This window comes from Phyllosticta citriasiana (assembly GCF_038021145.1).
Source record: "Phyllosticta citriasiana strain CBS 120426 chromosome Unknown IWZ02scaffold_7, whole genome shotgun sequence".
Lineage (NCBI taxonomy): Eukaryota > Fungi > Ascomycota > Dothideomycetes > Botryosphaeriales > Phyllostictaceae > Phyllosticta > Phyllosticta citriasiana.
Window position 1 is genome coordinate 1,569,974 of NW_027117284.1, and position 21,181 is coordinate 1,591,154.

General features: G+C 40.6%; 3 protein-coding genes across 3 annotated transcripts; 1 reads left to right on the forward strand and 2 right to left on the reverse strand.

Annotated features, from left to right (window-relative positions):
• Nucleotides 1–14,224: 14,224 nt before the first annotated feature.
• Nucleotides 14,225–14,756, reverse strand: IWZ02DRAFT_433609 (mediator of RNA polymerase II transcription subunit 10; the record flags this gene model as incomplete). Its single annotated transcript, XM_066766306.1, has 3 exons — nt 14,225–14,516; nt 14,574–14,670; nt 14,717–14,756. 3 exons carry the CDS (start codon nt 14,754–14,756, stop codon nt 14,225–14,227), a joined length of 429 nt encoding a protein of 142 aa, XP_066622558.1.
• Nucleotides 14,757–14,976: 220 nt separating this feature from the next.
• IWZ02DRAFT_420696 (PXA domain-containing protein) lies at nt 14,977–18,348 on the forward strand (the record flags this gene model as incomplete). Its single annotated transcript, XM_066765835.1, has 4 exons — nt 14,977–15,588; nt 15,648–16,509; nt 17,817–18,041; nt 18,198–18,348. The coding sequence occupies exons 1-4, from the start codon at nt 15,072–15,074 to the stop codon at nt 18,346–18,348; spliced, it is 1,755 nt and encodes a 584-aa protein (XP_066622559.1). The 5' UTR covers nt 14,977–15,071.
• Nucleotides 18,349–18,695: 347 nt separating this feature from the next.
• IWZ02DRAFT_520150 (uncharacterized protein) lies at nt 18,696–20,139 on the reverse strand (the record flags this gene model as incomplete). The annotated part of the gene is made up of 4 exons (XM_066770760.1): nt 18,696–19,313; nt 19,383–19,836; nt 19,889–20,103; nt 20,125–20,139. The coding sequence occupies 4 exons, from the start codon at nt 20,137–20,139 to the stop codon at nt 18,954–18,956; spliced, it is 1,044 nt and encodes a 347-aa protein (XP_066622560.1). The 3' UTR covers nt 18,696–18,953.
• Between the last annotated feature and the right edge of the window lie 1,042 nt (nt 20,140–21,181).

Below are 21,181 nucleotides of genomic sequence, written 5' to 3' on the forward strand. Positions count from 1 at the left end.
CGTATAATAGCTTGTTTTTCTATATCCTAGCATCTATAAATATGCTCCCCCTTAAAGCCTAATAATATACCAGGCCTAGAGCGTGGAGAATACTTAGAGGATATAGTACGCTTTTCTCTAGGGATGTTTATAAAGACTTTACTTCTAAAAGTCTTTATATAAGAGAGATTTATAGTAGGAGACCTGCCCTTAGCTATATTTAGCCGGGCTAGAGGTGAAATACCCTCTAGGGACTTCTTAGGGGTCCGGTTTAGAATATAAGTGGCGGTTTTAATAGCCTCTAGCTAGAAGGTAAGGGGGACCTTAGAATTTAAGAGAAGGTAACGGGTAATAGTATCTATTAACCCATGTGTCCTCTCTATAAGCCCGTTTTGCTCTAGGCTATAAGGAGAACTCTTTTCTAGAGTTATTCCTTTATTTTTAGCTAGTAAATCTAGCTAAGTTCCCCTATATTCTAGGCTATTATCTAGCCTTAAAGACTGGACTTTACCATGCGGCTCTATAAGTTTAAGATAGTAAACTATCTTATTATAGGCTTCTCCTTTAGTAAATAGGGGGAATACCCATGTAAACCTACTATAATAGTCTATAAAGGCTATATAGTAGGTGTATCCCCCTATTCCCTTAGGAGTAATAGGTCCTACGACATCTAGACCTATCTTCTTATAAGGTTTAGAGACTACTACTAGTATAGTAGATATAGTATACTTAGATTTAGCTAAAGGGCATATAGAACAGTCTATTTTACTACCCTTAATAGGTAGTAGTGCCCTAAGAGCTTCTAAGTTTATATGCCCTAACCTATTATGCTATAGGTTTAAATCTACTATATATAAGTGATTTATAGTAGATTCTACCTTAGGTAGTATAAATAGGTTATTCTAAAGTAAAACTTCGGCATATATCTGCTCTCTCTTATCTATAAGTCTTAAGTTCTTTATATCTAGATATATACTATGTGTATATAGCCTAGATATAGAGATAAGATTTATAGATAAATCGGGGATATAGAGAGCGTCTAGAAGGGTTAGATTTATCCTTCTATTAGCGTACTTAAAGGTAATAGGTATAGTACCTATTCCTTTAGCATAGATCTCTCCTTTACCTAGTTTTATAGGTAAATTTACTTCTTTTAAAGAAGTAAAGAGATCTTTATGTCTAGATATATGGGCTGTAGCGCCGGTATCTAGAATCTAGTCATTTAGGCTAGGACCCGCGGTAAAATAAGAGGTATAACCCGTAATATGTAGGGTATCCTCTAAATCCGTAGGACTACTATTATTTTCTTTACCCTTTAAATTCCTAGCTCTTTTATAGCAGTCCTTTTCTAGATGGCCATTCTTTTTGTAATAAGAGCACTTCTTAGTACTCTTATTATTATAAGTAGAGGCGTTCTTTTTAGAAGAAGATTTCCCTTTATTACTAGTTATAGTAATAAGGGCAGTATTACTTTCTTCTTCTAGTTCTCGGTGCTGAGACTCTTCTACTAGACGCTCTATAAGATGGTCTAGAGTAGTCTCTTCTTTTAGCCCTAGCTGGGCTACGGCGCTCCATAAAGAATAGCTACTAGGTATATTACTAAAGAATATACCTAGTTTCTGCCTCTCCGTTAAGGCCATCTTAGTCTAAGATAATAGGGTTATCTCATCTAATAGATTAGCCACCTAGGTATTAATATCTCCCGTATCTTTAAGGCTTAGTAGCCTTATAAAGTGTGAGACTTCCCATAAAAGTCCCTTAGATTCACATCTTTTTCTAAGGGCTTCTCCCATAGAACTTATAGTTCTATAATGGGTAATGCTAGAATAAAGTTTAGGATCTATAGAGGTCCTAATGAAAGTCCTTATTCTAGCATTATTAACCTCCCAGGTAGGATCTTCTACTTTAGGTTAAGATTTAGAGTCTAGATGGGCTTTTAGCCCTTCTATAATTACTATATCATTTATAGTAGATTGCTAAGACTTCTAGTTCTTAGGGCCTTTAAGTTTAGGAATGCTAGGGAATTCTTTTCCTATATTTCCTAGTAGAAGATGTTTCTTTCTTAAGGTATATTAAAGATTTTATACCTTATAGAGGTCTTTAGAGTATAAAACTCTATGTACTTATAGTTTTAAGCGGAAACTATAAGTGTATGAAGTCTTAAAGTTTATTAGGTGCTAATGGGCCTGATGCACCTAATAGAAAGTGGGGAGATTATTAGAGTATTAATGTTTTCTCTAATAACTTAGCCGGGAGTAGAGATATAAGAAATCTGATTTCAGATCCTTGTCCGCCGAGTTTTTCTCTTTAAAACGGTATACTACTTTGCTTACTAAGTAAAGTATTCGGGTTGATGCGGGTCGAAAACGTTTCGAAGTGTCGTGAAGTTTTAGTGTTCCTCGTGCCAAGATACTAGTAGGAACTAGTGTAAACGGGTAACGCTTAGGCCTAATATGGTATAGAGGCCGCGTAGCTACACCTTATATTAACGTAGTTAATAGAAATGTAAGGAAATCCGGAGAAAGGTGGAGAAAGGTAAAGAATAGGTGGTGAATAAGGTTATTCTAGACTACTAGAAGGTTCTAGAATAAAATCCTAGGCAGATATAGGCCCGACGGTCCTAGGAAAAATTTAATAGGCTAAGAGCCTAAGGATAGGGCTTAGGATACTAGTCCTTACCCTAAAAAATGCCTTACTTATATAAATAAGTAGGCTTTCCCTAGACTTCTTTATAAGTTTAGCTTAATAGCTATCTACTGAGATAGTCTTACTAAGCCTTACTTATAAGAGCGGTCTAGTATAGAAAGAATAGTATATTCTTTCTTATAAGTAGGAAAGGAAGTAAAATCCTACTTATAAATTATAAGGCAAGCTATATAGTAATCTATAGATTACTATTAGCTGGGCTCATAACCTGTTAGCGGTATTCTATAAAGATAAGTAATATCTTTATTATATACCGTATGGTAGATGGTTTATAGTAGAGAATATAGTAGATTCTTTACTATAAGAGAACTTCCTTAAAGGACTAACTAGTAGGCTACCTAAGGGTGTTTATATAGAAGAACCTATAGATTCTAGAGAGTTCTATCTCTAGGTAATTAGTAATAGGTTCTTCTATTAATAGAAGACGATTTCTAATTAATCTAGACTAGAAGATTCTAGGCCTTAGTAATGAGACAATCTAGAATAAGGGCTAGAATCTAAAAGAACCCGTAGGAATAAGTTCTTAGTAATAGAAGAGGTCTAGAAGAGTCTAGAACAGTCTAGACTTATTCTTAGGCCTCTAATAGTATAGGCTATAATATTACCCCCCCTAAAAAGTAGGCATAATAATAATAGTTAGAGTAGCTTCGTATAAAAGAGTATAAGGGAAATACTAAACTAAAATTAAAATAGACATTAGGTATAGGGTACTAGAATTATAATAAAAAAAACGTCTAAATAATAAATAGTCCTAGTCCTAGTCCGTTAGATAATAAGGAGTAGAGAGGCGATTTTATTAGAGGCCTAAGAATAAGTCTAGACTGTTCTAGACTCTTCTAGACCTCTTCTATTACTAAGAACTTATTCCTACGGGTTCTTTCAGATTCTAGCCCTTATTCTAGATTGTCTTATTACTAAGGCCTAGAATCTTCTAGTCTAGATTGATTAGAAATCGTCTTCTATTAATAGAAGAACCTATTACTAATTACCTAGAGATAGAACTCTCTAGAATCTATAGGTTCTTCTATATAAACACCCTTAGGTAGCCTACTAGTTAGTCCTTTAAGGAAGTTCTCTTATAGTAAAGAATCTACTACATTCTCTACTATAAACCATCTACCATACGGTATATAATAAAGATATTACTTATCTTTATAGAATACCGCTAACAGGTTATGAGCCCGGCTAATAGTAATCTATAGATTACTATATAGCTTACCTTATAATTTATAAGTAGGATTTTACTTCCTTCCCTACTTATAAGAAAGAATATACTATTCTTTCTATACTAGACCGCTCTTATAAGTAAGGCTTAGTAAGACTATCTTAGTAGATAGCTATTAAGCTAAACTTATAAAGAAGTCTAGGGAAAGCCTACTTATTTATATAAGTAAGGCATTTTTTAGGGTAAGGACTAGTATCCTAAGCCCTATCCTTAGGCTCTTAGCCTATCGAATTTTTCCTAGGACTATTAGGCCTATATCTGCCTAGGATTTTATTCTAGAACCTTCTAGTAGTCTAGAATAACCTTATTTACTACCTATTCTTTACCTTTCTCCGCCTTTCTCCGGATTTCCTCACATTTCTATTAACTACGTTAATATAAGGTGTAGCTACGCGGCCTCTATACCATATTAGGCCTAAGCGTTACCCGTTTATACTAGTTCCTGCTAGTGTCTTGGCATGAGGAACACTAAAACTTCACGACACTTCGAAACGTTTTTAACCCGCATCGACCCGAATACTTTGCTTAGTAAGCAAAGTAGTATACTGTTTTGAAGAGAAAAACTCGGCGGATAAGGATCTGAAATCAGATTTCTTATATCTCTACTCCCGGCTAAGTTATTAGAGAAAACATCGATACTCTAATAATCTCCCTACTTTCTATTAGGTGCATCAGGCCCATTAGCTCCTAATAAACTTTAAGACTTCATACACTTATAGTTTCTGCTTAAAACTATAAGTACATAGAGTTTTATACTCTAAAGACCTCTATAAGGTATAAAATCTTTAATATACCTTAAGAAAGGAACATCTTCTACTAGGAAATATGGGAAAAGAATTCCCTAGCATTCCTAAACTTAAAGGCCCTGAGAACTAGGAGTCTTAGCGATCTACTATAAATGATATAGTGATTATAGAAGGGCTAAAAGCCCATCTAGACTCTAAATCTTAACCTAAAGTAGAAGATCCTACCTAGGAGGTTAATAATGCTAGAATAAGGACTTTTATTAGGACCTCTATAGATCCTAAACTTTATTCTAGTATTACCCATTATAGAACTGTAAGTTCTATGGGAGAAGCCCTTAGAAAAAGATATAAATCTAAGGGACTTTCATGGGAAGTCTCACACTTTATAAGGCTACTAAGCCTTAAAGATACGGGAGATATTAATACCTAGGTAGCTAATCTATTAGATGAGATAACCCTATTATCTTAGACTAAGATGGCCTTAACGGAGAGGCAGAAACTAGGTATATTCTTTAGTAATATACCTAGTAGCTATTCTTCATAGAGCGCCGTAGCCCAGCTAGGGCTAAAAGAAGAGACTACTCTAGACTACCTTATAGAGCGTCTAGTAGAAGAGTCTCGGCGCTGAGAACTAGAAGAAGAAAGTAATACTACCCTTATTACTACAACTAGTAATAAAGGGAAATCTTCTTCTAAAAAGAACGCCTCTACTTATAATAATAAGAGTACTAAGAAGTGCTCTTATTACAAAAAGAATGGCCATCTAGAAAAGGACTGCTATAAAAGAGCTAGGAATTTAAAGGGTAAAGAAAATAATAGTAGTCCTACGGATTTAGAGGATACCCTACACATTACGGGTTATACCTCTTATTTTACCGCGGGTCCTAGCCTAAATGACTAGATTCTAGACACCGGCGCTACAGCCCATATATCTAGACATAAAGATCTCTTTACTTCTTTAAAAGAAGTAAATTTACCTATAAAACTAGGTAAAGGAGAGATCTATGCTAAAGGAATAGGTACTATACCTATTACCTTTAAGTACGCTAATAGAAGGATAAATCTAACCCTTCTAGACGCTCCCTATATCCCCGATTTATCTATAAATCTTATCTCTATATCTAGGCTATATATACATGGTATATATCTAGATATAAAGAACTTAAGACTTATAGATAAAAGAGAGTAGATATATGCCGAAGTTTTACTTTAGAATAACCTATTTATACTACCTAAGGTAGAATCTGCTATAAATCACTTATATATAGCAGATTTAAACCTATGGTATAATAGGTTAGGGCATATAAACTTAGAAGCTCTTAGGGCACTACTACCTATTAAGGGTAGTAAAATAGACTATTCTATATGCCCTTTAGCTAAATCTAAGCGTACTATATCTACTACACTAGTAGCAGTCTCTAAACCTTATAAGAAGATAGGTCTAGATATTATAGGACCTATTACTCCTAAGGGAATAGGGGGATATACCTACTATATAGCCTTTATAGACTATTATAGTAGGTTTACATAGGTATTCCCCCTATTTACTAAAGGAGAAGCCTATAATAAGATAGTTTACTATCTTAAACTTATAGAGCCGCATGGTAAAGTCTAGTCTTTAAGGCTAGATAATAGCCTAGAATATAGGGGAACTCAGCTAGATTTACTAGCTAAAAATAAAGGAATAACTCTAGAAAAGAGTTCTCCTTATAGCCTAGAGCAAAACGGGCTTATAGAGAGGACACATGGGTTAATAGATACTATTACCCGTTACCTTCTCTTAAATTCTAAGGTCCCCCTTACCTTCTAGCTAGAGGCTATTAAAACCGCCACTTATATTCTAAACCGGACCCCTAAGAAGTCCCTAGAGGGTATTTCGCCTCTAGCCCGGCTAAATATAGCTAAGAGCAGGTCTCCTACTATAAATCTCTCTTATATAAAGACTTTCGGAAGTAAAGTCTTTATAAACATCCCTAGAGAAAAGCGTACTATATCCTCTAAGTATTCTCCACGCTCTAGGCCTGGTATATTATTAGGCTTTAAGGGGGAGCATATTTATAGATGCTAGGATATAGAAAAATAAGCTATTATACACACTAGGGATGTTACCTTTAAAGAGGATGAATTTCCTTCTCCCTATACTAAAAGTATAGAAGATAAGGAAGATATAGACTATACTAAGCCTATATTTCCTTCTTCTATAACTAGCCCTCCTAATAAACTAAGATCTAGGTCTATAACTACTATAGATACTAGTAGGGAGGAGCCTAGGAGAAGTAAGCGCCTTAGAGAAAAATCCTCTAAGGAATCGACTACTATAGAGGCTACTATTAATAGCCCTATAGAAGAAGTACCTCATCCTCTTAGAGAGACCTTTAAAGAGGTTAGAATCCCTAGTAGTAGCAGCTATGTTACTATAGAAGGCCTAAGTAATATAGAGGAAGATATCTCTTATTACTTACTCTATAGTAATAGGGAACCTACTACTACTAAAGAAGATGCCTATAGACGCCTTAACTAAGGTACTTACTAAGGCTCTCTTTACTAAATTCCTCTCTATTACCCTGCGTAATAAGTTAGGGGGAGTGTTAGAGGCCTAAGAATAAGTCTAGACTATTCTAGACTCTTCTAGACCTCTTCTATTACTAAGAACTTATTCCTACGGGTTCTTTTAGATTCTAGCCCTTATTCTAGATTGTCTCATTACTAAGGCCTAGAATCTTCTAGTCTAGATTAATTAGAAATCGTCTTCTATTAATAGAAGAACCTATTACTAATTACCTAGAGATAGAACTCTCTAGAATCTATAGGTTCTTCTATATAAACACCCTTAGGTAGCCTGCTAGTTAGTCCTTTAAGGAAGTTCTCTTATAGTAAAGAATCTACTACATTCTCTACTATAAACCATCTACCATACGGTATATAATAAAGATATTACTTATCTTTATAGAATACCGCTAATAGATTTTAAGGTTAGGGAGCGTTAGATCGTCCGCTATAACGGTAGTAGGTAACGGAAGTAGAGGCGCGCGTTATCTAGTATACTAGGTTACTAAGCCTAGTATAGGGGTTTATATACCGGAATAGGAGGATGATAAAAGCTATTAAGTATAACTACTTTACGTAGCGGTGTAGTTTTCTTTATATATTCTCTTAGACGACTAGGACGTTATCTATATTAGTTCTAACATAGTTCTTTTTCTATATAAAAGCATCTACCTAGGTATAGAGTTATGCTAGTAGTCCTAGGGCATTTAGGTTCCTTTAATAATAGTCCTTAATAAGGAAAGAAATTCCTATAAAGTTCTATACTAGGTACTATATATTATCCTAGTCGTACGCTTTCTATTATACTTAGTACTTAAGCCTACCTTAGACGATTTAACTACTATATATAAAGTCTACTTCGTACTCTTCCTTATCTATATATATAGTAGGAGGTTCTAGCTCTAGTTACTAGCCTAGAATAGGATTATAGGCTTTATAAAGGTGATCTATATAGAATAGGTTATTAACTTTAATATAGTATAGAAGGTCTAAAACGTATAAGTAGCCTTTTATACTAGTAATCCGATAGGGACTACTATTTAGTTAGTCTAACTTCGTACTAGGCCGATTAGTCGTCTAATCTATTTTACGGACGTATACCTTATTACTAATACTAAAATCTAGCTTACGCCTAGAATGATTTACTTAATAGACTATACGCTCCTAAGTTTTACTTAGGTATTTCTTAGCCTATTCTATAGTATCGTACGCCTAGTACGTAAAGGCCTAGGCTAACTTATAACTAATCTTCTTACTAAGTTTTACTAACTTTATACGGCGCTCCTAATTAAATTCTAGCTAGGGAAGATGTCTAAGTACTATTTTATATAGGGATACTCCTATTAATTTATGCGGTAAGATAGCTTACATAAAGTCTAGTACTAGTAGGCATGCTGCCTAATTATCTTAAAAATAACTAATAAATAGACGTAGTCTTAAATTAATTAATTAGTTTATAATTTCCGTACTACCGTTTATTTACGAGTAATATGCTAAGGTAAGTTTTACTTATATACTAGTTAGCCTATATAACTTACCCTAGAAAGCTAAGATGAATTATAGCCCTTAGTTAGAAATAATTATCTCTAGAGCTCTATACGTACGCTAAATTCGCTCGTAGAATAGTTTAGCTACTCCCTAAGCTATAATACTCTTATAGTAGGGTAGGCTAAATACTTATTTACTTAGGCAGTCGATAATAATAAGTATAGTATCGTACCCTATATAGTCCTTTAGTATTTCCTTAAAATCTATTCTAATATACTACTATACCTAGTCTAGTATTAGTAGTAGTTTTAGTAGTCCTAGGGTCTTATCCCTAAAGTTTTTCGAACGTCGGCATGTCGTATATCCTTAGATAAATTCTTTAATAGTCCGGCCTATACTAGGCTAGTAGTAAAGTTACATTAACATCTTCTTTATCTTTATTTATCTAGGATGTACGAGAATAGGAAAAGAATAGATAGACTTAATTAGTTTTATATAAAGGTCGCCTTATACGGGTACTAATAGTTAGCTAAAATAAGTAAGTAGGCTATTCTTTAACTCCTAGTTATTATAATTTATCTTTACCTTATTTCTCTAGTCCTATAGCGCTAGGTCTATCCGGTTAGCCTAGAGTATTTAGTTAATTAGGTCTAGTTTATGCCCTTAGTCGAAGCTTATAATGTTAATATCTACGTCTAAAATGTTATTAGGGGGAATTAGATATATCGTATAAGATGCCTTAGCCTTTACCTTCTAGGTTTATAACTCCTCATGCTTATGAGTTAGAATATCCGCTATAATATTCTCCTTTCCCGGCTAGTAGGCGAATTATACGGTAAACTTAGTAATTTTCTCTAACTAACGAGCTTATCTAGCTATAAGGGCCTTTTTTATTAAGAAATACTATAGTACTAAATAGTCCGTAAGGGCTAGGAAGGGATTTTATAGGCTAAGTAGCATACTCTACTACTCTTATAGTCCTTAGATAACAGCTAAAAGCTCTTTATTATGAATCTTATACTATATCTTAGGGTTAGATATTACCTTAGAGTAGAAAGTAACTAGTTACTACTCTTTTATAGGTTATCTCTACGAGAGGACTCTAGCTACTACTCTATTACTTATATTAGTCTCGATCTAGGTTTCGTACGAGGAGTCGTAGTATATAAGTACTAGGTTACTAGCTATTATTTCGCGTAGCTAAAAGAAAGACTCTTTTTTAACTTCGCCTAGGGGGCGCTACTTCTACTTAGAACTAAGTTTCTTAAGTAGACGAGCAGCTTATCTATATTCTAGTATAAAGTTACGGTAAAAGTTATAAAACCTAAGGAAAGATTAAAGTCCCTTTAAGGTAGTAGGTATTTCCTATATTCGTACGGTCTAGGCCTTCTCTAGGTCTATAGTAATTCCCTTAGTTAAAATAATATATCCTAGAAACTTCGTACGAGTAATAGAAAACTTAGACTTTCTAATATCCGCTTAAAGGTCTATGTTACGTAGAATTATAAGTACCGTCTAGACGTATTTTTCGTGTTCTTCTAGGTCCTCCGAAATAATTAATAAATTATTAATAAAGGTAATAATGAAGTCGTCTAAATAGGGAAGTAGGATTAAGTTAATAAATTACTAGAAGGCGGCTAGTCTATTACTTAATCTAAAAGGTAAAACTTAATACTTATACATCCTATATCTTTTATAAAAAGTAGTAAACTCTTTAGACGCTTCATCTATTTAGATTTAATGAAATGCTTATTAGATGTTAAGCTTTATAAATACCTTACCCTTTCCCGTATACTATAGTAATTTAGAGATAAGAGGGAGAGGGTACGCGTCCTTTTTTATTAGCTTATTAAGCCTATAGTAGTCTACGTAAAATCTCTATCCTCCTCCTAGTTTCTTTACTATAAGTACTAGAGATCCGTACGGAGAATAGCTAGGCATAATGAATCCCTTCTATAAATTTTCGCGAATGTATTCCTTTATAGCCTAGAGTTACTTATATATCATGCTATATAACGGGCTTAGGGGTAAACGAAAATCCTAGCCTAGGTTAAATTTAATCTAGTAGTCTATACCTAGACGGTATAGTAGTAGGGTATCTAAATCTTATTTTAAAAATATATTAGTAAAGTCCTTATACGCTAGGGGAAGCTTCTCTTAGATAAGTATTTTAGTATCCTTATCTTTATCTAATACTTCTTTTTAGGCTCTTTTAATGTCGTTAATAGTAAGGATATATATATCTACCTAATATTCTCTAGTAGTATCTATAAGTAATTCATAATCGACTTCTTATCTAAAAGTATAAATTAAAGCACGGAGCTTATCCCCTCCTTCTAGGTCTACTTAGTCCGTCGGACGAAGGTTTTTCTTTTTTATAAAGACATATAGAACTATAAGTAATTTCTAAAAGGAAGGAGTAGTTTTCTTATTATACTAAATAAGTATGTTCATCTAGTAGTCTAAAAGAACTTCGTTCTATTTAAAGAACTATTATCTAAGGATAAGAGAATAGCTACCTATATTATAGATAAAAGCCTATATATAGATAATTCTCTTATTAATTTCTAGGTTTAGGTAGTATATGAAATGAATATTCGCCCTAGTCTTATTATTAAATCCTATAGCTTATAGGATTCTACTAGTAATCCTCTATCTTTAGACACCCCTCTATTAGAGAAAGGCGACTACTTAAGGGTAGATAAGGCATGTTACGCTTACGCCTAAATTAGCTAGCGTAGTTATGTTTATTACTACTCTATTTATATATCCCTTAACGCGTACGGTAAACCTAGGTTCTCTAATAATTTCCTATAGGTCTAAGCCGGGTTAGCTAGTAATATATACTATACTAAGCTATATACTAGATATAAGATTATTATCTAACTTACTACTATCGTACGGCGGGTCTTTAAGCTTAATTAAGTTAACCTCTTTAACCTTAACTTTACTTAGATAGTCCTTTACTAAATGCCTATACTAACTACACTTATAGTAGTAAATATAGAAGAGGTCTAAACTCCCCTCTAAGGGTTTATTACGGCTTATTATCTAGTCCTTAGGTATAGATGTCGTCTAGTCTACTATTATTATAGTAGACGATTACTTTTACTATTCTACATCGTGTTTCTTTACTTATAGTTCCTTTTATAGGTCTAGGTTTTATTAATGTATTTTTATCGTACGAGCGACTAATAGACCCTTATTAACATAGTTACGGAAAGTAATTTTTAGGTCTTCTTTATATATGATCATCTACGTCTAGAAAGAGGGATTAAGGGATATATAGAAATCCTCTTTCTACTAGGCCTAGGGGACGTCTATATCTAATACTAGGTAAGAAAAGCGGGCCTAGTATACCTTAAAATCGTTACTAATTTTAAAGGAGAGCTTCTAGAGAGCATCCTAAGCTTCCTTTCTCTTATATGGATTCTTAAAAATAGAATCTAATAGTTTATAGACGTCGTTATTATATATTACTTCCCTATTCTTTTCCTAAGAATTACGAAAAGAATGTAAATAGTCTATAGCATTACTACTCGTACGACTAAAGATGTACTACATAATAGTAGTCTCTTTTTCTATTACGGTTTAGCCTTTAAAGTAGTTACTATTACGGGAAATCTTAGCCTTTATCTATATTAACTAGAAGTAGTACTTAGGGTCCTTTCTATCTATTAGGAGAGATAGGTCTAGAAAATAGGCTAATTACTTAGTTTTCCTAATACTACTTAAGGTAACCGTATAAGTAGTATTAGTTATTAGTTCTTACCTCCTAGATTACTTATTAGGGTATAGAGAAACTATATTAGGGGGAAGTAGAAAAGGAGCATTCTTATATAGGCTAAGGGTTTTAGCTAATACCTCTACGTATTATTATATATACTAGTAGTTCTTAATTAAGGTGTCCTTAGTTATGTTCCTTACCTAAATAAGGCGCTCTTTCTCTACCTAAGTAAGCTAGGGGGTATAATCCTATACCTATTATATACTAGCATTAAGCGTAGTATTAGGATCCCCTAAGTACTCTATAAGTACTTAACTAAGGGTAACTATAACATTATCTAAGTAGAGCTATTCCTAGATAAGAGTATTAAAATGCTCTATATCTATTTTAGGTAAGGTTAGTATAGTTCCCTTAGCTTTAGACGGGTTTATACTAGCGCGAAAGTCTAGTCTTATAAACGGATTAGGTAATAGTAGAGCCTCTACTCTAGGTTTAGTAGCCTAAAAGGCTATATTATTATATGCTTAGATACGACCTTCTACTTAAGAAAAAACGGTTCTTAGTAGGATATAGTTAGGAAGAACTCCTTACTTAATCTAAATTCTTCGTACGCCGTCTTATAACCTTATATAGTTAATAATCTACTATATATATAGGGGTCCCTCCTAATTTAGGGATACTACTATTACCCTAAAAAATAAGGACTTAGGACGGGAAAAATTAGCTAGAGATAGTTATATATACGGTAAGTATTACTCTACTATTACTTAATAGTAGGTTAGATATTAGGAGACCTTCCTAGGTCGTATAATTCCTCTAATAAAGAAAAGGATTCTTAGAATTATATTACGTAGTAGTAAAATAACTTATAAGTAGGAGGTATAGCTAAAGTAGATCTACTAAGAAGCGCTTAATTATACGTAATTCTAAGAATACTCCTTAATCTACTCTAGGCTATACTACCTTTTATATACCTTAGTTAGATAATGATAGGATTACCTTTATCTATAAGCTAACCGCTATCTAGCCTTATACTATAGTCTACTACTCTATATATATATCTAAAGTAGTATATATAGTTAAAGGATTTATCTAGAGCGGTAACCGTTTTAGATAACCCTTATATAACGAGTTAGTTATTACGGCTTATACCTAGATAGTTAGGTAGTTTACTACTTAGGCGGCTAAGTTACTTCGTCTATTAGTACGGCTAAGTTAGTTTATTAGGAAGTATATTATACCGTCTTATCTAGGGTATACTATTTTAGATGACCCTTATATAATAAGTTAGTCGTTATAGCTTATGCCTAGGCGGTTAGGTAGTTTACTACTTAGGCAGCTAAGTTACTTCGTCTATTAGTTTAGCCGAGTTAGTTTATTAGGAAGCATGTCGTACTATCTTATCTAGGGTATAGACCGTAATACTAGGTAGTATAGAGCTATTTTAGAGGACGTTATTAGTATTATCTAGTAGAAGGGGAATCTAGTTAGGTATAACCTCCCCCTAGGGGGTAGGTAAGGGTATACTTATAGTATAATGCTTTAGAGGGTAGTTTATTACTTTCCTACTTTAGTTATATATGTATAAGCCCGCGCTATAGAGTTATAGCGGGTATAGTAATTTTAAAGTTCCTAAAATTTTTTATGTATAGCAATAACTTATTGCCACATAGGCTTTTCCTAAGAAATGGTGGCCAAACTAGAGAAGAGTGTTGTGTGATGGGAGAGAATCCTAGGCCCAACGACGGGCGCCTTGTTGTGCGGTGGGCCGAAACGATCGGACCGGAAGACTGCTGCGGCGGTGGCTCAGAGTCTCTCGGGGTGGCCGCCGGTGTTCTGCACGACTCTCCTGGCGTCGGCTTCGAGCTCGGGGAACGCGGTAATGATCTTCTTGGCCAGAATGTCGCGGAACTGCGCGTACGCTTCGGCCTTGCCCTTGAGTTTTTGGTTGTTCTTTTGGACGAGTTCCGAAAACTCGCGCGTGTAGATGTCCGGGTTGCGTCCTTTTTCGACGTATGCGACGATCTCGGGGGGCACCATGAGGGACACGTTTGAGGCCTGGCGCGAGAGGGCGAGGAGGTTCGAGAGGAGTTCGGTGCTGCGCAAGCGTCAGCGCTGTCATATCGGCATGACGTATGCTGAGATCGAATTGTACATTTCTCGCTTCATCGCATCTTCGGTATTGGTGCCTTGAAAGTCGTGGACTTGGACAACGAGCTGGTAAAGGTTCTGGATGATGCGCTTCATTTGCACTGGCGAGTCGTTAGTTGCGTCGACGTCAATCGGCTACAAACTCACCATCTACCGGTTCGAGTGTCGACGAGGGGTCCGGAGCCATCTTGAATGCGTGATCTGGGTCCGGGATGACAGAGTTGTGTGCAAGTGGTGTTGATGTTAGGTGAAGCTCTGGAGCTCCGTCGGCTCACCGCCTTGGAGCTTCGGCCGGTCAACATCGGGCCGACCTCCCATCACGTCGGCCGTCGAGCTCCAACGAAGCACGTGATAATGACGACTCAAGCCAACTTTACAGCCTCAACGTTCGGAAGCCCCCTTACGCAGCCCATATCCACACGAGAACTCCTCCCTTCCGCCACACTAATTGATCGCGCGCCATCCAGCAGCAATGCGCCCAAGCCCAGATTGACCTGATGCCATGCAACCGCTTCCGACTAGAACGTCGAGCTCCCCTCAAGGCTCCGTTCCCATCGCCCCGAAGCTCGCTACAGGCGTAGACGCGGGCATTACAACTTCCAGCGCGCGTCCCGTCACCACTTCCAGACCCGAGTCGGCCAGAACAAATGGAGATGTCGCTTCGGACAAGGCAACGGCGGCGTTCATTCGTCGCACCCTGTGCGCACACCATGTTTCGTCCAACATCCTTGCCGGTGGAGAAAAGGGCAAGACATCGCAGAAGCCGCTGGATGAGCTCCTGCCGCCCTTGACGAGCTCAAACGAGGTCGACTTGCAGCTGTACGGCATCATTTCCGTCATCATCAAGGAGTTTGTCTACGCCTGGTACGCCAAGATCACACCAGACCATGTATTTGTGGACGAAGTGATTCAGATCATTGCCCACTGCACGCGAGCCCTCGAGCAGAGGCTGAGGCAGGTGGATCTGGAAGCCTTGGTCTTGGACGAGGCGCCCCGGCTGGTCGAGAATCACATTAACGGTAGGTGCAAACCGCGGCGACGACAATGCGACTTCCGGGCTAATTACATCTTCCCACAGCATACCGGACCTCGCGCCGCGTCTCTGAAAGCAACCCTCTCTCCTCGGGCTACCGAAAAATCTACCACACCCTCATACCGCACCCTGCACTGGATCCGGTCCCGTCAGAAGCAGATCCAGTCACAATCTTGGAGCAGCATGAGAACGAGGCAGCGTGGCGCCAATTGTTGGTCCAAGGAGTGCTGGCAGTGCTGTTGCCAACCGAGGATTTGGAGAATGGATGCCTCCGCGCGCTGGTGGTTGAGATATTCTCGGAAATGATTATTGGCAATGGCGTCGGCAACAAGGTTTGCGAGCCGTGGCTCCTATGGGAGGCCACCGAAAAAATTGCTCAAATCATACATCCACGCATGGACGACGCAGAAAGTCAAGCGCTTGCCAGCGGCTCAGCAAAGACGACGAGTCGTTTGGAGCAATTTGGCCTGCTCACCTCACCATCCGGAGACGCCGTTGAGCCACGCAAGCAAAAGAAATCCCGGGGCCGACAGGCCTGGCCCATTGGCGATCTCAACGCCCTGTTTTGGAACATATGCCAGTATACGTTTTTGGCTTTTACGGCTTTGCGCGCCATCATCACGGCACTGACACGATCGCCCTCGCTCCCTGACAGATTTGTGGGTGGTGTGCACATGTCATCGCCCATTGACGCCAGCCGTCAGTCGCTGTGGAGCAATAATGCCGCGCCTTCTGCGACGGTGGACGAACCATGGCCGGTACTCAGCATGAGCGCGTGGACGTGCGCCGCTCAGCTGCTCGAATTCAAGGCCCGGATGCCATGGCTCGCCGGCCTTGTATCGCTACTTCATTGGGGTGCAGTCAGCGGTCCCGGACAGGTGGGTGGTACAAACAAACCATTGGACAGGTAAGTCGGACTGTTTCTTTTCTGTCGCACTCCCCATCGCATTCTTTCGACTCTTTCAGCCCATGTCGCCGTTCCCTGTCTAGCTCCGCATGCTCTGGTGGTCACTTGACTTGGCTGGCAATCCATGTCGGCCTATCGAAGACTGCAGCCCCGGCCCGCGGTTTCATACCCTAATCGTCATGCATCTGGCCCCGGCCGCCTCAAGGCGAATCGACGCGTCGAGGGCAAAGCAATGCAGACGACGCAAAAGACTCTACTCGTCCAAGAACGAACCTCTCTCCGTCGTCTCTGGCTCCCGGCGCACTAGGCCCGCAGCTCGCATGCTACAGCTCAACAATACCGACCCCCGCCATCAATCAATCCTGGAAGTGCAACCTGTACCATTTTCTCTCGCCTGGAAAGGCGTGCCGTGTGCATCCGGCTGATCTGCCTTCCGCCCACTGGCATGCTCGGGACCGGCCGTTCGTCGCAAGGGGTTGCGGCCAGGAAGCCCTGTTTAACGCAAAGCCTGCGAGACTCGTCTGGCATTGGACGCCGCCTACGCTTGAGACCGCAACCGCAATCAAGATGCGCACCAATTCGAGTCCCTCATGCGACCATGAGAGTGACATCAGCCCATCTCCTCACTTGGAACAGACTTTCGTCGGGCATCGCGGCGGGAAGTCGGCTACCACTGTCCGATGCCTGTCTCACGTCAACCATGGACCTGCCAGTTGCGCTTTATGCCATCTCGATCTCACCACCGCCGTGTCCTGAATTCTTGAATGCTATACGGCTTCGTATGCATCCGGCCGGTAAAATGGTGGTCCTGTTTGGCGCCGGACCTTTTGCCTTGGCGGACATTTGCTCCTCGGACTGGCGATCCTTTTCAATTCGCTTACCCATTGGTTTCGCCGCGTCCCCATCATTCCCTGAGGACCATCGATTCCAGACGCGGTCCTATCAAGGTCGCAACGTCACCGACACGGCCACAATGCAATTCAAGTCGTCGGGAATTTCCCACCCACGACACCAAAGCGGACTAGCCCGGCGAGCGTCCAATAGCGCTATCCCGGTTCTCGTTTCCCAGGCCCTCGCATATTGAGGCTAATCCGCCAATGACTCCAATTTTACCAAATTTTCCCAGAAAGCCCGCCTTCGCTTCTGCAAATCCCCTCGTTCAATCCATGTAACATGGTGCCCTTCTCATTTTGTTTCTCTCAGACAGCTGCGGGAATCGCGTCAACGGCGTCGCTGGCCCCCATAATCATCAACCACTGAATGAGTAAAGTTGACTAACGACCAATGATTTTTTTTCTCGCGCACAGACTACTTTCCCACCACCTTCGCGCGCACCTGCTCAACCCAGCATTGCTGCCGCCCCTGCTGCGCACGTTGCGCGCTGCCCTTTTCCCCAACAACGCCCTGGCCCCGCCGCGCGTGGCGCCTTCGCCCGAGGAGGAGCTCGCCATCAAACGCAGGGCTGCGCAGGCCGTGTTGGCGGCGACGCCGGCGGCGGTGAGGCCTCGCTTGTTCGGCAGGGCCAGGCCAAAGTCGCCTCCGCTCGCTTCCTCCTCTGCTAGTACTCATGCTGCGGTACCGCCTTCCCCTGCCGATGCGTCGTCGTCGTCTCCGTCGTCTGCTCCCGCTACAAACGAGGAATGTGGAGACGCAAGCGACGAGCCCGAGTCGGACGACGTGGTCCAGAGGAGGCAGGTCGAGCGGCTGCTGGATGTGCTTGGAGACCCGTACCTGAATAAGCACCTGGTCTTTGGGCTGGTTGAGCTCGTGGTCGTGCGCTTGTTGCCCGAGCTGGGTGAGAAGGGCGTCGATGCGCTGATGGAGGAGCGCTTAGGGTAGAATCTGTAGACGGCTGAGTACGGAGAGGCGTCGTCGTTGTTGCAGCTCGTTGGTCGCGGCGTAGACGGAGACATGCTTGGGTCCCTAGCCTCGTAACACGTTGGCCTTTTTCTTTCTTTCTTTGGTTCTTTCCTTTTCTCATCCATGGTTGGCTTGGGGCACGGCAGCTCCTAGGACATGGCATGGCATGGCATGGCATGTCATTATGGCATTATGGCATTGCGCGGCGTAGTGGCGTGGCGTAGACAGTCGCAAGGCAAAACGAGGGTGGTTGGCATTACGATCTGCACTTCTACGGCGCCGGACGTATTGGTCGCGCGTTGAGCCAGTTGAAGCGACCAATTCCGAAGAAGCTCTTGAGGACTTGATTTCTTGTGTTGACAAAGAAGCCACTTGCATACATACACGAAGACACGGGAAGCGATTGATTGATTAACTGGTTTTCGTCTGTATCTAGAGAGAGAGAGAGAGAGAGAGAAAGTGTGTGTGTGTATCTTGTATGCTGGCTTTTGTTTCTAGAACCGCCCCCGCCCCCATGAACGCACTGCATGTTCCTGAGCCGAACCGAGCGCGGCATCTTCAGCAAACGATCCTCGCTGATTGGGTTACTTGCTTCCTCCAGATCGGTGTGGGATATTCTCCCGCTCGGTCAAGCCAGAAGCTTCAGTACTGGGTTTCTTCTTTGGAGGATCCTCCACGAAAGAGATGAGGTCGTATGCCGTGTTGTTAGTTGGAAGACCATCCCAGACAAGGAGAGGCACTGTCAAGAGAAGTAGCATCGAATCTGTCCTTTTTGCACTCTCGAGGGTGATGGAAAGCGACCTCAGATCTGGGGGTAGGTTGGCTGTCAACCAGCTTGTGAACTGTTCTCGGCTGGGAATAACGTCTTGTTTGACGAAGAGCGCGGAGATGAGAACCCTGTATCCGGACTCGCTCATTCTTTCGATCGCCTTTGTGAGATCTTCCTGTGAAATGGTGTCGTATTTATCGGTCTTTTTTTACTTTCTTCCTAGAATGACGCTCGTCTTGCCCACCTGGCCAACGTGGTTGATTGATCTCTGCAGTTTGTATCGGCGGCGGGCGAGTGTCAAGTCACCGAAAATTTGACTGACCGAATGAGGTTTGCCGTTCAGGGACTTCAAGTGCCTTGCCAAGACGTTGGTGAACGAGAAATGTAAATTGGCAGAAGCCTTCTCGGTACGGTGCCATCCGGAAGCTGCCAAGATTTCTGGTCCCTTGTGAGACTGCGCGGCGAGATCGCAGCAGCAATCCAAGATGCATAGGCCCCTTCCGCCCTTGGATGATCCAATGTAGGATTTGATGCTTTCCCAAGAGATCCAGGGCGATCTGAGTCCCAAGAACCCGTGTCCGAGTTCACCAGCGAGATACATCTCCCAGTATTTATCCACTGCAGCGTGACCAGAATAGACGAATATGAGCAATGATTCTGGCGAGTCCCACTTTTTTTTCAAATTCATGTAGAGCGTCCTGGACGAATGCAGTTGTATCGTGGCCCAGGTTCGTGGGGATGACAACAGACTCGCATTCGAAGCGGTAATCCTGTACAAACACGTTGATCAAGTTTCGCTCGGCTGATTTGCATCCCATGCTGTCATTCTGCCAGATTAAGGCTTGGACGGCGACTGTATCGTAAGGTGTAGTACCGACAGGCAGTGTAGAGTTGATGGAATTTTGAACATCCTCAAGGAATTTTTGAAACTCCAAATGCTCCCGCTCGGTGAAGACTGCGGGTGACTAGGTAGAGTGGACGGGGACTTCCTTGTCAGACATTTTGAGCACTGTGATGGTATTAGTTAGTCGAATGCATGGGCAGGTTTCGGATTGTTGGGGTTTCTTGTGGATTTGTTGATGATTTTTGAGCGGCTTGAAGGTTGGAAGGTGGGTCGATGAAGTGGAGTTTTTGATGAAGCAACCCTCTGGTGAACGAGCCACTTGAAGGCTAGATGGTTGGTAGATGAAGTGAAGTTGGATGAGGTGGCCTTCTAGTGAGTCAGTCTCTTGAAGGTTGGATGTTGGGTAGGTGAAATGAAGTTTTGATCAAGCAGCTCTCTAGTGAGCGAGTTGCTTGAAGGCTGGATAGTGGGTAGATGAAGCGAGGTTGTCGACGAAGCAGCCCTCTCTGGTGAGTGAGTTTCTTGAAAGTTGGATGATGAGTGGTGGATGAAGTGCAGGAAGCAGATTATGGATAGAAGATCAGCTGGAATTTAAATACAGCTAGGATCTGGAGTCACAGTCTATAGTCATATACTGGATCCAACTTAGTCTAAAGTTACACGGTACCGCACTGAACTGTAGCTGGAGCTGTAGCCGCACCACGGCCCCAAGGACCGGGGTCCAATACCCGCACCCTTTTACTAACCTAGGTACCTACATAACCACATAAATGACTGCATAACTAGGTAGCTGCTTGTTCCCTTCTTCATTCCCCTTCAACATTTCGTATTTGCTCCTCACTTTCCTCCTCTCCTCTCCCCTTCCGCACAAAATCCAAATCTAAACACCATGTGCGCATAATCGAGGACACGACTTATGTTGAACTTGTGGCGGCAGCAGGAAAAAAATGCCTCGCGCCAATACTGAATGCACATGCTGGGGATTTGTTTGCCTTCTCGTTGTCTAGGGGCAGTGGCGCATCATGATGAAGCCTGTAAGATATTAACGGCGAGCAATTTTATTCGTTGTCAACTTCGATGACGGTAAGCAAAATAGCTATATGAGACGGGATGAAGCTTTCTCAGTAATCGATGTTGATGAGCCACGACGGAGACGAAAAGTGGGATGCGGATGGAGATGGAGATGTGCACCTACCAAC